Here is a 15,981-nt window from a genome sequence, read left to right on the forward strand (position 1 = left end):
GTGCTGCTGTGTCCATCCCTTGAGTTTGGTTCCAGGAACAGAATATTTTCCATTTTTCAACATAAGATTTTCTAGTACTAGGTCTCCTTGCCTCCAAAATGACATCCAACATTTGTTTACTGAGAGATGGTAACAGAGAAATTAGGTAATTAGCCAGGCTGCCAGGTTCAGGGTTTGAAGCTGAGGATGCAAAATCTGGCCCTCCTGCTGGGATAGCAGGGTAGGGGTCTGAGGCATGCGCCATGGAGCCAGCAGTGACACACTGCGCAAGAGGGGGTAATAGTGTTGGAGTGGCCAGTCTGGTGCAATCAGTATCATCCTTGGCTTGTCCTGTTTGATCTTTAGTAGTACTTTGGAGAGGAGAGGCAGAGGAGGAAAGGCATAAACTGATAAGATTTTTCCAGTTGAAGGACAGGGCATCCACTTTCCAAGCTTGTTTGTGGGGAGTCCTTGTGCAGAATTTGCCCAATTGGTAGTTCTGCGGGGAGGCAAACAGGTCTATATCTGGACTCCCCATTTGTTTATCAACATGTTGAAAGTCCTTGGTTCCAGTTTCCACTCATGTAGGTCCATGAGATTTCTGCTTAGATCGTCTGCCAGTGTATTTAGCTTTCCTGGAAGGAATTGAGCCTGTAGATGCACTTGGTAGCTCAAGGCTGTGTTCCACAGAGCCATGGCTAGTTTGCAGAGGGAGTATGAATGGATACCCTCCCCCACTTGTTTATGTACCACATAACAGTGGTGTTGTCCATCTTTACCATTAATTGTCCTGGAAGAATGTGGTCCTTGAAGGCTGTCAGAGCATTCTGTACAGCTAACATTTTTTTTTCATTGATATGCAGGTGCATTTAACTTGGGTTCCATTTGCCCTGAATGCACTTCCCTGCCATGTGAGCCCCTCATGCATAGTCTGATGCGTCTGTTAGGGTTTGGGCGGCAGGGGGTAGAGTGAATGGTAGTCCTTTGTTTTGGTGGCAGGCCTCTGCCCATCAAAGGAACTTTAACTGTAGGCAAGGTATGATAGGAATCATTGCTTCTAGATCCTGAGAATGTTGACACCATAGGCTTTAGATACCATTGCAGTTTCCTCATATGCAGTCTTGCATATGAATTTAGGAGAATGCAGGAGGCCATGAATCCCAAGGCTTGCAATATTTGCCTTGCAGATAGCAGGGTTTTTGTGGCCATTAGTTTGAAGTAAGTTGTCAAATGAATTTGTTTCTCTGGCGTGAGGAAAGCCATCTGGGAAGTTGTGTTCAAGCTTGCTCCCAGGAATATAATTTGTTGACAGGGTACGAGATGTGATTACTTTTTGTTTATGGTGCACCCCAGACAAGTTAGCACCTTTTGTACAAATGCCAGATGATTCAAAAGTATGTCCTGGCTTTCTGCCTGAATTAGACAATTGTCCAGGTATGGGTATATTTGAATATTTCTTTGCCTGCAAAATGCAATGACTGGAGCTAGGCACTTTGTGAATACCCTGGGCACAGTAGATAAGCCAAAAGGCAGTGCAGAGAACTGACAGTGCATGTAGCCTGCTTTGAAGGGTAGGTATCTTCTGCAAGATTCCCTGATTGGGATGTGCAGGTAAGGTTTCCTTTAAATCCAGTGTTGCCAACCAGGCATCCTTGCCTAGTATAGGAAGCAACTGGTGAAGAGTTAGCATCTTGAATTTTGGGATCACCAAAAAGTTGTTTAAGATAGAAAGGTCCAGGACAGGATGCCATGAGTTGTCTTTTCTGGGTACCAGGAAAAGTCTTGAGTAGAAACCTTGTCCCTTTTCCTCTTCTGGTACAGTTTGAATAGCCCTTATGCTTAAGAGAGAGAGCACCTGCTTTTGAGCCTCTGCTCACTGATTTGGGGGTAGATCTGGCCAACCGTTTGGGGTTGGCAAAGTGTGGAAGTGAAATCTGCATTCTTGGGAAACAATATTTAAAACCCATTTGTCCTGGGTAATGAGTTCCCAGTTTTTTGTCTGCAGAGCAATCTTTCCCCCTAAAGGAGCAGTCAGTTGAGAAGGGCTTGGACAATTTAAAGTTAAGTTCATTGAGACAGTTTACCATAGGTGGGAGTCTTACTACTCCCTGATTTTGAAGTGAGAGCCCCCCACTGCTTAGTCCTGAGTGTACCCTGGGACTGAAGCCTGGGTGTTCTGCTAGTTCTGGGTTTGGACTGAGAAGGCCTGGAAGAGGCAGGAAAGGACCAATTCTTAGAGGGCCAATGCCTACTAAATATTGGAGGCTGTACTTGTAGGAAATCTTTAACAGTTTGCATAGATTTAGCTTTTTCCTCCATCCTTTTAAATACTTCTTCTGCTTTGTTGCCAAACAGGCAATCCTGATGTAAGGGAGCATCCAGCAATTTAACTTTAACATGATCTGGCAAAAGTTGCTCCTTAAGCCAAGCATGCCTTCTAAGTACAGACCAAGTGACAGCAGCCTTGCAAGATGCCTCTAGTGAATCAAAATCACATTGAAAAGTATGTTTTCCAACTTGTTCAGGAGAATTCATTAAATCCTGTAAATCCTTATTTTCAGCACAGTCAGGAATCAACATCATTTTCTGTTTAAGCAATACAATAATATGCTGCTGATGCTTTAACATATGAAACTGGCAGTTTAAGGCCCTAATGGCCAAGGTCGCAGAAGTGTATACCTTCTTACCCCATCTATCCAGAGTCCTAGAATCTCTATCAGAGGGGGTAGGATTTTTGGCAGTAGTAGCCTTAATGCCCTTGGGTCCCTGTGAAATGGTCTCAGGATCCACAGTAGGATTTTTAAAAAGGAACTTGTGAGAGTCAGGAACCCTGTAATATCTATCAGGTTTTCTGGGAGCAGGAGGTAAAGAGTCAGGGGCCAAGCTAGATTCCAAAAAGGCATCATCAACAATGTCTAGTACAGGGGAATAGCTAAAGGCCTGTGTTGGGGCAGGAGTAAGAAATCCCTAAGCCTCATTTTAGAATCAGAGTAATTCTGGCTTTCCCAGTGAAAATTCTCCCTAAGAGTATGCAAGGTTTCACCAAAAGATAAATCCTCGGGGGGGGGGGGGCAGAGGGAATAAAGTCCTCTGCATCAGATCATCATAGGTAGATAAGGGTAAATCCTGGTCATCAGAGGAAATAGAAATTTCAGAATCCTGATCAGAAGTATCATAAGCAAATTCAGTCCTAGGTCTCTTAGAGGGGGAAGGTTGGCTTCCCCTGATTAAAGTAATAAGTTCTTCAGCCATTCTTATCATTTGTTTTTTAGGCATAGAGGCCTGACCATGTGGTCTAGACATCAGTTTTTAGGCATGGTTTGAGTTTTAGGCCTTGAAGAAGAAGATGGTGTCAGTTTAATATGCAAGTCAGTAGGCCTGACTACACCTTCAGAAGCCAGTGTCTGCACAGCGGCTCCGGACCCATCCATGGTAGAGACATCCACAGGTTTCGCAGTTGATGCATCTCGCGGCATACCGGACTTAGAATGGGTCTCAGTAGAGGCCTGCGAATCTGAAGTAGCGAAGTATCAGGGGCTGCAAAATCACCTCACTGAGTACCGGCAAACTGGCGACTAGCTTAGGAGAAGCGTCGATGGCAGCTTTGGACCTAGGCAGCCTGTCTCTGTCTTTATCTTTGCGTTTTTTTCAGAATGTCGGTAGTCGAATGGCTTACTGAAGATATATCTGGATAATTGAACTGAGTACCAAAATATTTAGAATTGTAAATATACCAATGACGAATAGTTCGTTGTTTAAATAAGGCACAAAACCGACAGCGAGGAACATTGTGGTCAGGGCCTAGGCAAGGAATAGAGTACGAATGAAAATCTTTATGAGGTATTTGCTTTCCACAAGAAATACAATTACTGATTTTACTGACGTCGGTTTAGAGAAAAAAAAAGTTTCCCCAATGGAGTACTTAGCTTTAGTTGAAGACTTTGGTTCTGAAACTTGAAAACGAAAATTTCAGGAGTCGGCCGACTGGCACTTGCGAACTGCTTCTGCTTCGGGCACCGCATAGCAAGAAAGACTGATGTAATGGCATCAGCTGCATGCTTTATACCCTTGACTACTTGATATCATGGAAGCTGAGACAGCAACCGACGCAGGACCCAAGACTTTGATAATCAGGCCGACTGAGGGCTACTGCAAGCAGATAACCCCAAATGTGATGACTGCAATAGTGAAACACGAACATCTACCAGGTTTCCCAAGAAAAACTGTTTTCTTGGTTAAAGCCCACACTTTTTCACTAGAGTAATTATACCCCCTTGTCATTCTGCTAAGTAAATATACTATATTTGAAGTTGCTACACAACGGAATCAATTTACATTTATTGAAACCAGGCATTTTCAGTGAGTCAGTTCAATGTCAGCTTTCAAGACTATAGATCTAATGAACACAGCCTTGATGAGAAAAAAATACCACCAGTGCTATCTCCAGTTTGCACCAGATCTTAAATTGGGGTCATTAATGATTAGGATCAACAGGTAAATGTATTTGACTCTGCCTATCAGATAATGACAGAACATGTACTAGTTCAACTTCTTGAGTCATTCTGTACAATTTGCACAAGAATGTCATTTGCTGATTTCAATTACTCTGAATAATACTGGAAAAAGTCTGTCATTTCTCTACACAACAGCTTCATTACAGAATGCTAAAAGCTTAGGCTGAGAAATATCTTTATCTCAGTATATGGAAATTTACAAACCTACAAAATCCATATAGGAACACACCTGCCCTAGCTTGGAACAAATTACCCTTGCACATTAGAAACATAGCCCATGCACAAGAATTCAAAAAGGCATTAAAAAATCTGCTTCAGACCTGGCCTTGTCACTGTAGCAAGACTAACAGAAACCACCCTTCCTAACGCCATTTCTCTCTCACAATCTATCTGCTTTGCTATCACTTTACTAGTATCTTCCATACCCTCCTTACTACTCTGAATAATACTCTGAATAATATTCTCATTTCTCTCATTATACACATAGCTACTCACATAGCTACCATACCCTCCTTATTGCTATGAATAATACTCTCATTATTCACATAGCTACTATACCCTCCTTATTAATCTGAATAATACTCTCATTATTCACATAGCTACTATACCCTCCTTATTACTCTGAATAATACTCTCATTATTCACATAGCTACTACACCCTCCTTATTAATCTGAATAATACTCTCATTATTCACATAGCTACTATACCCTCCTTATTACTCTGAATAATACTCTCATTATTCACATAGCTACTATACCCTCCTTATTAATCTGAATAATACTCTCATTATTCACATAGCTACTATACCCTCCTTATTACTCTGAATAATACTCTCATTATTCACATAGCTACTATACCCTCCTTATTAATCTGAATAATACTCTCATTATTCACATAGCTACTATACCCTCCTTATTAATCTGAATAATACTATCATATTCACATAGCTACTATACCCTCTTTATTACTCTGAATAATACTCTCATTATTCACATAGCTACTATACTCTCCTTATTAATCTGAATAATACTCTCATTATTCACATAGCTACTATACCATCCTTATTAATCTGAATAATACTCTCATTATTCACATAGCTACTCACATAGCTACTATACCCTCCTTACTGTTATGAATAATACTCTCATTATTCACATAGTTACCATACCCTCCTTATTACTCTGAATAATACTGTCATTATTCACTTAGCTACAAACTTTTACTACAGCTCTCTAAACTTCTAAACCTAGACACAATACTATGTTGTCTCTCATCCTACCAGCCTTGTCAAACATAACTACCTCCAACTTCTTCTCATAATTTTTATACATAATTATTTACTTGACTGTGTGCTATTAAACCTTATCTAATCTCCTATTCTATATGCTTGCATGCTTTTGTGAATTTAATCTCCTTGTATATTTTCATTATGTTTGTGAGTGCCTTCCCTTTTCTGTATAGTTCAATTGTATGATAGACTACCATGACACCTTATATATATAATTTTCTTACTATGAACTATATAAAATCATAACTATGCATTTTTTTTTTGTTTCTTTGTGAGCTTATGAATTAATGCTATGCATTTCTTTTTTCTGTACAGATTCTCTCCCCAGACCTCCGCTGAAAAAGGGCAGTAGCTCAGTTGGACTTTTCTGGTCAACAAATGTCAAACAAATAAATAAAATAAAATATATGTAGCATCGCGTGACCTTAGCTTTTAAGCTTGTGCAAGAGATTGACTAAATTGGGTGATGCTCTATGTCTTATCTTGAGTCGTTCCATGGCCAAAACAGCACCTCCGGATACTTCATTGAGCAGGGCGGAGTTTGTAACGCTAAGAGCGGAAGTCTCAACGCTACAAGCGGATGTCAATAAACTACTTGAACTCGTGGGGAAGCTAGCTGCTACGGTGCAAGCTGGCACAAGTATGAGCTCTCCCCACAAAGATGAGAAAACAACTGACACACCACTATTTGTCGCTGAACGCATAGAGCTGAACAGCTTGGGTGATATACCAAATGGCCAAATTCATATGAGAAATACACCTAAGCAGACCACTTGCATTGACATTAAAGAAACGGGTGACAATGTACTATCTGAAGCTGAATTCACTTTTGACTTCAGCTTGTTTCATCAGAAAGAGGAGTCACAGAGACTGGGGGCTCGTCCAAAATTACGTGAAAAAACTAAAACTTATTCCAATGCGATCAGTAAGGGAGTGAATAAAGCAAACACAGGTACTTTATTTAAAGATTTTATTTCGAGCCCTACACCAGTATATAAACCAAATGAAAAGTATGGTACATATCAGACGATTCAAGCTACTGATAACAAAGGAAATAAGGACAAAATAATGCATGATTTTTTAACTGATGACTTCGACTTTAACTTGGATGGTGATTGTAAAAATAGATATGACATGTATGCATCTAGTGTACCATCTAACAGTATAAAAATGAAGATTAACTTACTAGGTAAAAAGTTGATACAATACACAAGTGTAAAGCTTGACAATGTATATTTAGAGAAGTGCATGAATGCACATATTGTGCCTAAAGGGTTACGTTTTTTTAAACTTCCTTTAGGGATTGACTACAGTAACACTGTTAAACAAGATTTTAACAAATTATTTGATATGTTTGGTAACATGTACATGAAAATGTTAATGAAATATAATGATGAAAAGATAGCCAAATTATTCAATGAGTTAGAAGTACTTAATGATGAAATCACTTATGATAATGAATTTGATGCATGGCAAGAATTGTATTTCAAACAGTTCCAGATAGCCAGTCATAGGATGAAGAGTATATATAATAGGAAAGTGCATAAAGTGGAGAGAGACACTGAACAATACCGGATAGGTAGAGTATATATTTGGCCGCAACAACAGAGGGAAGGCACTAATAAACACCATTTGGAATATAGTGAAGGTAGGAACAAATATGACAGACAGGACGGTAACACAAATTTTCAAGGGGGAAGATACTTTCCAGCCCCAAAGAAATCCACAAAGAGATATTGAAACAGAACAGTAAAGGTAATCTTACCACCATGTTGGACTATATGGCGTGTAATGTGACTACTGAAAGTGACCAAAGAGAGGAAAATAATAATAAGGATAGTCCTATGATTTTTAATTTTAATGGATTTATGGTATACAATTATACTAACATGGAAATAAAACAAGAATTATTTACCCTCTTTAGCAAAGGAATGAAATTTATTCCAACAGAAAGTTTCAATCTATTTGACATTATAAAAGAGGTAAAATTATATTGTCGAAGACTGAACTTGGCATTATTTTTTAAGGATACCAATGAGGGTTCTATAGTCAATGAAAATAAATTGGTCAAGAAAAGTACATTTATTCCGCCTAATAATATGCATGTAGCACTATATGAACAGGTGGTATGTAGAGAAGTATACGCATTATATAACAAAACAGGGAAAAGAGAGGATTCACATGATACATCAAGTGACAATTTAACAAAGGATGAGAGAAAAATGTTACATGATATTATTTCTAATAAAGAAATTAGGATCATGAAACCGGATAAGGGGGGGATTATACTAACATACCGATGTGACTACCAGAATCAGATTCATGATATATTGTTCAACTCTGGCAATTATGAGGTAGTTTCACTCAACCAGATTAACATTGGGTATAGACGGATTGATTTAGCCATTGAAGAATATCTTCTGGATAATAGAATTACAGAAGAACTTTACAATTTTATAAGGAATGAATATCCTACAATGGCACGTATAATAGGTATTCCTAAGATTCATAAAAATCTCCATAACCCCCCTTATAGACCAATCATATCCGGTTCAAAATCAAAAACATTTAATATGGATGTAACAGTGGATCATTGGACGAAACACATATATAATTGTGTTCCACATTTAATTAAGGACTCCTGGCATTTTCTTAGCAAATTAAATCGAGATGTGTGGGATGTGGATATTACCTTTATAACAGTGGATGTAAAAGATCTTTTTTTCCTGCATACCCAAGGATATAGGCCTAGAGTACTTTTGCAATAGTTTGAGAAAATATTCAGGGCTCACTTGGGATAAAATTAAATTAATTATGTGCATGATGGAACTCATTTTGAATCATAATTACATCGAATTCCAAGGTGAAATGTTTAGACAAACTAAGGGCGTGGCTATGGGTGCATCTTGTGCACCCATATTCGCCAACTTAGTAATGTTAGATTGGGAGGATCAGTTCATATTTCCTAGTGAATATTATAAACACATGTTATTGTACACACGATTTTTGGATGACATATTCATTGTATGGAAAGGAGAAACAGAGAGTATTTCAGCCTTTATTAATTACATCAACAATACAACAGAATTTTTGAGTTTTACACATACAGTGGGAAAATGTGGCATAGCATATTTGGACACATACATCAGTACCAATGAAGACGGTTATATGTCTAAATTGTATCATAAGCCCACTTTCTCCAACGATTACATACAATATGGGAGTTGCCATCCCCCACACACTTTTAAGAATGTGGTTAAAGGTCAATGTGTGAGGGCTGCTCGGATGTCATCCACAAGAGAAATCATGTCACAGGAACTAGATTATATTCAAAAATTATTTTTGGATAGAGGGTATCCTACCTACATGCTTGTAGATGTAGTTAATTATGTTAGATCCCAATGGGGTACAAAATATAATCCATTATTAGGGAAAGAAGACATCCCTATAAAGACTAATAATGTGTTCAACAGACGAGTGTGTGTCATAATGTTTTAATCCATATACTAACATCGTCAAAGAAATATTACGTAGACATTGGTCCATCTTCACTAATGATGACGAAATAAGACACATAGTAGGGAACACTCCAAATATAGTATTAAAAACAGGACACAACTTATAGAGATTAACAGAAAGAAATGTTAACATGAACACTGGGAAATATTGTAAGACTAAAGGCACAAAAAATGTGGTTCATGTAGCCAGTGTCAATATATTAATGTTGATCACGGTATTAAACTGTATAATATCATGAAAAACACATGTAAATTCAAATATGGAAATTGTAATAGTCAAGGAGTCATATACTTAGCCGCCTGTACAGTGTGCAATGCATATTACATAGGGAAAACAGAAAGAAAACTTAAAACCAGGATTTACGAGCATATTTATAGGATGAAAAAGGCGATGAGAAGAATGCACTTAGCAAACATATTATAGCTAATGGTAAAGACCATACGTTCAAATTTGCTATAATAGACCAGGTAGATAGAACAGTTGGAAGTGGAAATTGGAAGGCTAGATTAGGTGCCCTGGAGAGTAGATGGCAGATGTGTCTTGATGCCACCACATTCCCAGGCCTTAATGAATACATCAGTTTGAAACCATTCCTGATACTTGGATCCCATTAAATATGGAGAGTTTTTAATGAATAGTCCTGTTACATACATATACAATCTTTTATTAATTATTGTAGTGATATAGATTACCATATAGTATAGAATTTGATAGTTTTTATATTATTCATATTTATGTGTTTTAATATGTTATATTAAAGTTTTTTTAAAGATTTTTTAAAAGTTTTTAATAATAGATATGTAAGCATTGTAATGATTACACCATGCATTTGAATGTAATAGGCAGATATATACCAGTTTTTAAAGCATTCTATATTTAATTAATTTTTATGAATTTAATTAATGAATGTATTAAATGTTTTTTAAATTTTGGCGCCAAAATGTGGTATATAACAGAATTAATTAAGCAATTCAATGGTTCTGAAGAAATCTGACAAGCACAGATGAAAGCGCTTAACCCTTGATGTTGGATGTACTGTCTCGTGTACCATTTCTGTTTGTTGAGCTGAGAGGATTAAATCGTGTTTTTACACTCAGTTGGTGGAGCCTTATAACAGTTTTTTACTCTGCATTGCTCGAGTTACCAGGTACTGGATTTGGATAATAGCTTATCTTGACAGCAGCCAGCTACAGTTTGCAAGCTTTAGTGTAGAACATGTACTACATTTATTTCTAGTCAACACCATTATACTGAGCAAGGAGATGTGCTATACTTTTAAATGCTGATACACCCTGATAACAAATGTGTTTAAAAGGTCAAAATTTCTCTTATTACTTACTTATTTTGTTAGCCAGTTAATTGAGCTGATCCTTCTAGCCATCCTTATATCCATCACCCAAGGCACAAGGACAAGCTAGACAGATACACATATCTATTTGTATTTGTATTTGCTGGATCTACATCTGCTTTTGTGCTCTTTGCTGTCAGCTGATCAGTGATGCTTCTGCTCCTAAAACCTCGTTTGCTCTAACGGGTCTAAGGGATACAGAAATCTGTCACAACCTGCAGTGATTACACTGTTATTTCTTCTTGTTAGTTCAGCTAGCCTTCTTCAAAGTAGAACAGCAGTTGTTCCATGCTACCTTACAGATTTGTTCTATGCTTTGAAGTGCAACAAAGCTTTTTTTAACATACAGACTGTCTTCTGTAGTGCTACATATATGTTCTAGCACTTTGGACTGTGTGGGCAGTACAGAAGAAGTACTATAGAATATATAGGAATAATTTTATTACTACAACCCAGCACATCTGTGTAATCAACAGTGAGAAGTCAGTGACAAAACAGTCAAAAAGAGAGACATGCATAGCCCGCAGTATGTACCCACTCACAGTCTCACACCCTTTGTGATGTTTTCTTTCCATGCAATCCTGTAAACATATCTTCATCAACAAACATTAGTTTAGGCTCCTGCTAGATGAACAGGTGTAGTACATCCCCATTGCACTGACATCTCTTAAGGGACCTAAATAAAACAGTGGCAGAAGTCCACAGCCTACACTATACTGGCAATATCTGTAGTGGTACCTATATAAAGCAATAGGGACCCTCTGAGGACTAAACAGGATGACTGTCTTTATTATTGCCAGTAAACAGAAGCACTGAACAGTCATAAAGACATTTGTCCTATTTAGCCCCCCCCCTTACCCAGGCACTCATCTCATTTCACTTTGTTGTTATGTAATGTCATATGCCACTGTGTTTATTTTTGGAGTTTATATAAATATTACCTGATAGTTTTTCAGTTGTCTGCATCCTACCTGATAGTTTTGCAGTTGTTTGCATCCTGGGATCTTGCACTGAACCTTACTGTTCAAAAAAAGTATACATCCCATAATCTTAGGAGAGCTACCTATTTAAATTCATAATAACTATGAAATGTGCAAATTTACTGTTTGCAAACGTTACAACTGCTGTTCAAATGTACTTACATTATGAGTATGTTTATACTGACCATGCATTAAAGCAGCTTTGGTTACACAGAATAAAAATGAGAACAGTTGAAGAATAATGGATATAAGAAACATGTCTGTGTTTTAACAGATTGCTTCAGTTCTGTTAACATATGACTGAACTAACTGGAACTTCTTGAGTAAGGGTTGCATCATGTTACTAATGGTATAATGACAAAAAGTTACCTGGAAGAGAGGAGCAGATGAAAGGCTAAATCCATCTGAGCCTGGTTGTTTGATAAGTGGAAGCGCAATTGGGTCATCAGCAGCTAACTTAGCATTAAATGGGACGTTTCCAAACAGTGTGGCCTGCATCTCAGGCTGAGCTTTGTCCTGTCAAGAAACAAAATGACTTCATTTAGAAGTGAATGTTCCAAGAGCACCCTCCTTTGTGTCTAGCCTTAAACAATATATAGAAATATTTTAGAAAAAGTACTCTTACTATGGATTTATGATACTATGACTACGTACCAATATCTTGAACCTATATAAAAGAGAAGGTGAGTCAGCAAAGCAGCCATATTCCCTGTTGGATGGATCATATTTGGGTACGTAACCATCTGCACCAGTGCAAAGAAAAACTTTCTCAATGCTGCAGGTGAAGGAGTCTCCCAGATTTTGAACTGGATCAACCATGACTCGGCCATAGATGGAAGAGCCTAAAGGGGGAAAAAAAATCAGATATTACATATGATGGAAAAGTAGCAGTGAAATTATTTGTCCGACATGTCTACTACTACAAATATATCATGGTCTAAATTAAGGCGTCTACTTATTTTAACTCATCTTCTCAAGTTGGCTTAATTCTCAAAAAGCTGGTCTATCACATTTCCTAATCTTTTTTAATTCTAATGTTCTACATCTTAATTAGTACTGCATGTAGCCACATTGGATTGGAAAGAAAAGTTAATTTTTCTGTATGTCTCAAAGATTAGCAACAGAGCTGTTAGTTTATGACTGCTACTGCTAATGTATAAGGACCACTGATGTGTCAGCTAAGCCTGCTAACTGTAGCTAGTGCCTCTGTAGCTGCCTATACCCTCCATACATTCTTCCAACTATTCTGAACAGCCTTAAATTATTCTATGTAAACCATATTTCATTAACAGTGTAAACACAGACATTTACATTCCTACCACCCTCTCTATGAAATATAACTTCTCCACGCCTGTCCTAAAAATGTCCTCATGTAAGCTGTCAGACAGACCACTGTCTTCTTTCCTTATTGATTACCTTAACCACTCATTTTATCCCACATATTGCCTATGGGTTTATATTACATCTCCTTATTTCTACTTTACTGTAGTATATGCATGAGTCATTCATTACCTGCAACCATATCACTAGCTTAATAATTCTCCAGTGTATTCTCACAAACAGTCTGACATGTGGACAAATCAACACTCTGTACAAAGTAACAGGATATACCTCCCTTCAACTGATACTTCAGTGCAGGATAACTAAGTAACTTACTTGGGTGGCTTGTGGCTTCCAACATACTTTTCTTGCATAAATCTGCCAATCCCCAGTCCTTCTTTAGCTACCACACCCGACAAACATCACTTTCTGCTTCTCTGTATTATAACTTAGCTTCAGTTTCTTTGTTCCTGTCTGAAGCCTTTTGAATCTAGTCTGAAGATCAAGTCCGTTTATTCATACCACAGTCTAAACTTATTGCAATCAATACATGCTGGTGCATTGTCCTAAAAGTGAATAGGCTCACCTGTGAGCTTTAAGTCACTAACTTTATAAAGAACTTAAAAAGCTACAGTTCTGTAATATTTAGATGAGGACAGGTCTTATACTGTCGCTAGTAAACAAATTTATTTTCACAAGATCACTTTCGCGATATCATCAGTGAGGACACCAAGTAATATGGAGCACATTATTCATCCTTGCAGCAGTCCAGTATTCACTAGCATCTCCAGTGGTGAACCTTCACACTGCACCCTTTAAATTCTGGTATCATGCCAACTACTTATCACATCAAATATCCTCATTCCTTAAAGCTTTCACACAATATTTTGTGAGGAACAGAGACAAATGCCTTACTAAAGGCAAGATCAACAATGTCTGCTCTGCTCCTGGTTTCTCTTTTTGTGCCACCCAGTTACACAAGTGCATTAGTCTGGACCATCAAGGCTCTCACTATACAATCCCATGATGATCTTTGCCCTTAAGGTTAAATTTCTTAATGAACCTCATAAATATTTACTTAATTATTTTTCTGTATTCAACCCTAGGGTAATTGCATCTGTAGTTTTTTTATATACATCTGAAGCTACTTTTGCATTTATACATGGTAAACTTTGTTGCTTGATATTACAGCATCTAATACCTAGCGTCCACTCTTGACCACACATTGCTCAAAGGTGATACAGTCACAATTCCCCAACCTTGGGCACCACCAGTGACTCCAGTAACAGGACGAACACCTTTGTCAATGCAGCAATTAAAACTTCCACTATTTCCTTAAGTACATTAGAGTAACACTGTCAGCTCATGCACCTTACTTCACCTTCAATAGTTTTTCTTGTTTCTCATCTTCTGCTTTCTACTGGCATCTCTTCCATGCCTCCATTTTCTTTCTTACCCTCCGCTCCCAGTCACATGATCTTCCTATTCTTACCTTTGTGAAACAACCTGCCTATTTGGCACATTTGCTTTGTCTGAGTTTGGTTTACAATGAACACTTTTCCATTCACATGGAAAAAAGTCAAAGATTTGTCTCCTCTCCCTTTCCTATAACTTAAGTTTCTTCATCTATCTGTAAGCCCTTGCCATGAAGTTTTACATGCTGATTACTTCCCATTCTTAGCCATTCTTATAAAATTCAGAATTTTATACACAGATTATGTAACACATGATGCATACATGTGGGTGAAAATGGAGCTGTCAGAGTTGGATAAATTAATGGACATACGACAGCTTAAATTCAATATGAAGTAACACAAAGCAACAGAGCAGGAAAAAAGAAACCAAGGAATGGCTACTTAACCAAGAAAAATTGAAAACAAATCCAGACTACATAAATTAAAGGCACCTAAAAGCATAAAGAGCACAGAAAAGGATTGGGAAGTATTAGGATGCATAACAAGAAGCATAAATAATATAAAAAGGAAGGTATTCTTGTGTACATGGAGACAGAGACCTCCCACCTGGAATACCACGCCAAGTTCTAGAAACACCATTTTCCTTAAAGACACAGACAAAACAAAGGCAGCTTAGATGCTGGTAATGAAAACAGTGTGGAGTCCACTTCAGATGCAGCATTATGAAAGATTAAAGGAAGTTAATGGATGATGTGGTGGAAAGGAAGGCAGGTACATAATATGGGTGTATCTTCCAGAAGAAGTGATGAGCAAGAAGTTAAAAACTAGAAGGCACAACTTGAGGAGGTTTCCAACTTAGAAATGTGAGGAAGCATTTTTTCAGCAACAAAAGTGATAGGTATACATGTCAGGAGCGTTTTAACTAGGATCTCTAGCTCAGCTAGTAAGTCGGAAAATTGGCAAATTAGGTCAGAAGCATAGCTGACTCAATCAGTGCCCTGGGCTGATACCACAATCCAGCATTCCCACCCTCTCAGCTCTTAAGTGCAGAACAAAGAAAAACACTTCCCTTTCGATCACCACACTGTAGTGATTGGCTTATTACAATCACATCAATGACCCCTCCATCTTGCTCTTCCACTGAAGAGCAAGAAAAAAAAACACTTCACCATAATAACCCCATTGCTACATACAGTTTACATCCATGCTCCCGTACCAACACTTCACCATAATAATCTGATTGTTACATACAGTTTAAATTCTTGCTCCCCATACCAACAACTCACCGCAATAATCCGATTGCAACATACAGTTTAAATCCATGATTCCCATACCAACACCTCACCATAATAACCCGATTGCTACATACAGTTTAAATCCATGGTCCCCATACCAACACCTCACCATAATAACCCAACTGCTACATACAATTAAAATCCATGTCCCCCATACCAACATCTCTCCATAATAACCTGATTGCTACATACAGTTTACATCCATGCCCCCATACCAACACTTCACCATAATAACCCCATTGCTACATACAGTTTACATCCATGCCCCCATGCCAACACCTTACCATAATATATTATCAAATAAAAATCCCCAAACCAATGA

At 37.9% G+C, this 15,981-nt stretch overlaps 1 protein-coding gene across 1 annotated transcript in view; it reads right to left on the minus strand.

Moving 5' to 3' along the window:
• FREM3 (FRAS1 related extracellular matrix 3) overlaps window positions 1–15,981 on the minus strand; it is a 624,923-nt gene that overhangs the window by 8,698 nt on the left and 600,244 nt on the right. The window contains exons 22-23 of the mRNA XM_044062250.1: window positions 12,284–12,471; window positions 11,999–12,145 (exon numbers count right to left, since the gene is read on the minus strand). Of these exons, the coding sequence (XP_043918185.1) occupies window positions 11,999–12,145; window positions 12,284–12,471 (335 nt within the window). The remainder of the gene's footprint in view (window positions 1–11,998; window positions 12,146–12,283; window positions 12,472–15,981) is intronic.

The sequence above is a fragment of the Protopterus annectens genome, chromosome 2.part1, assembly GCF_019279795.1.
Source record: "Protopterus annectens isolate FY-2018-M chromosome 2.part1, PAN1.0, whole genome shotgun sequence".
Taxonomy (NCBI): domain Eukaryota; kingdom Metazoa; phylum Chordata; order Ceratodontiformes; family Protopteridae; genus Protopterus; species Protopterus annectens.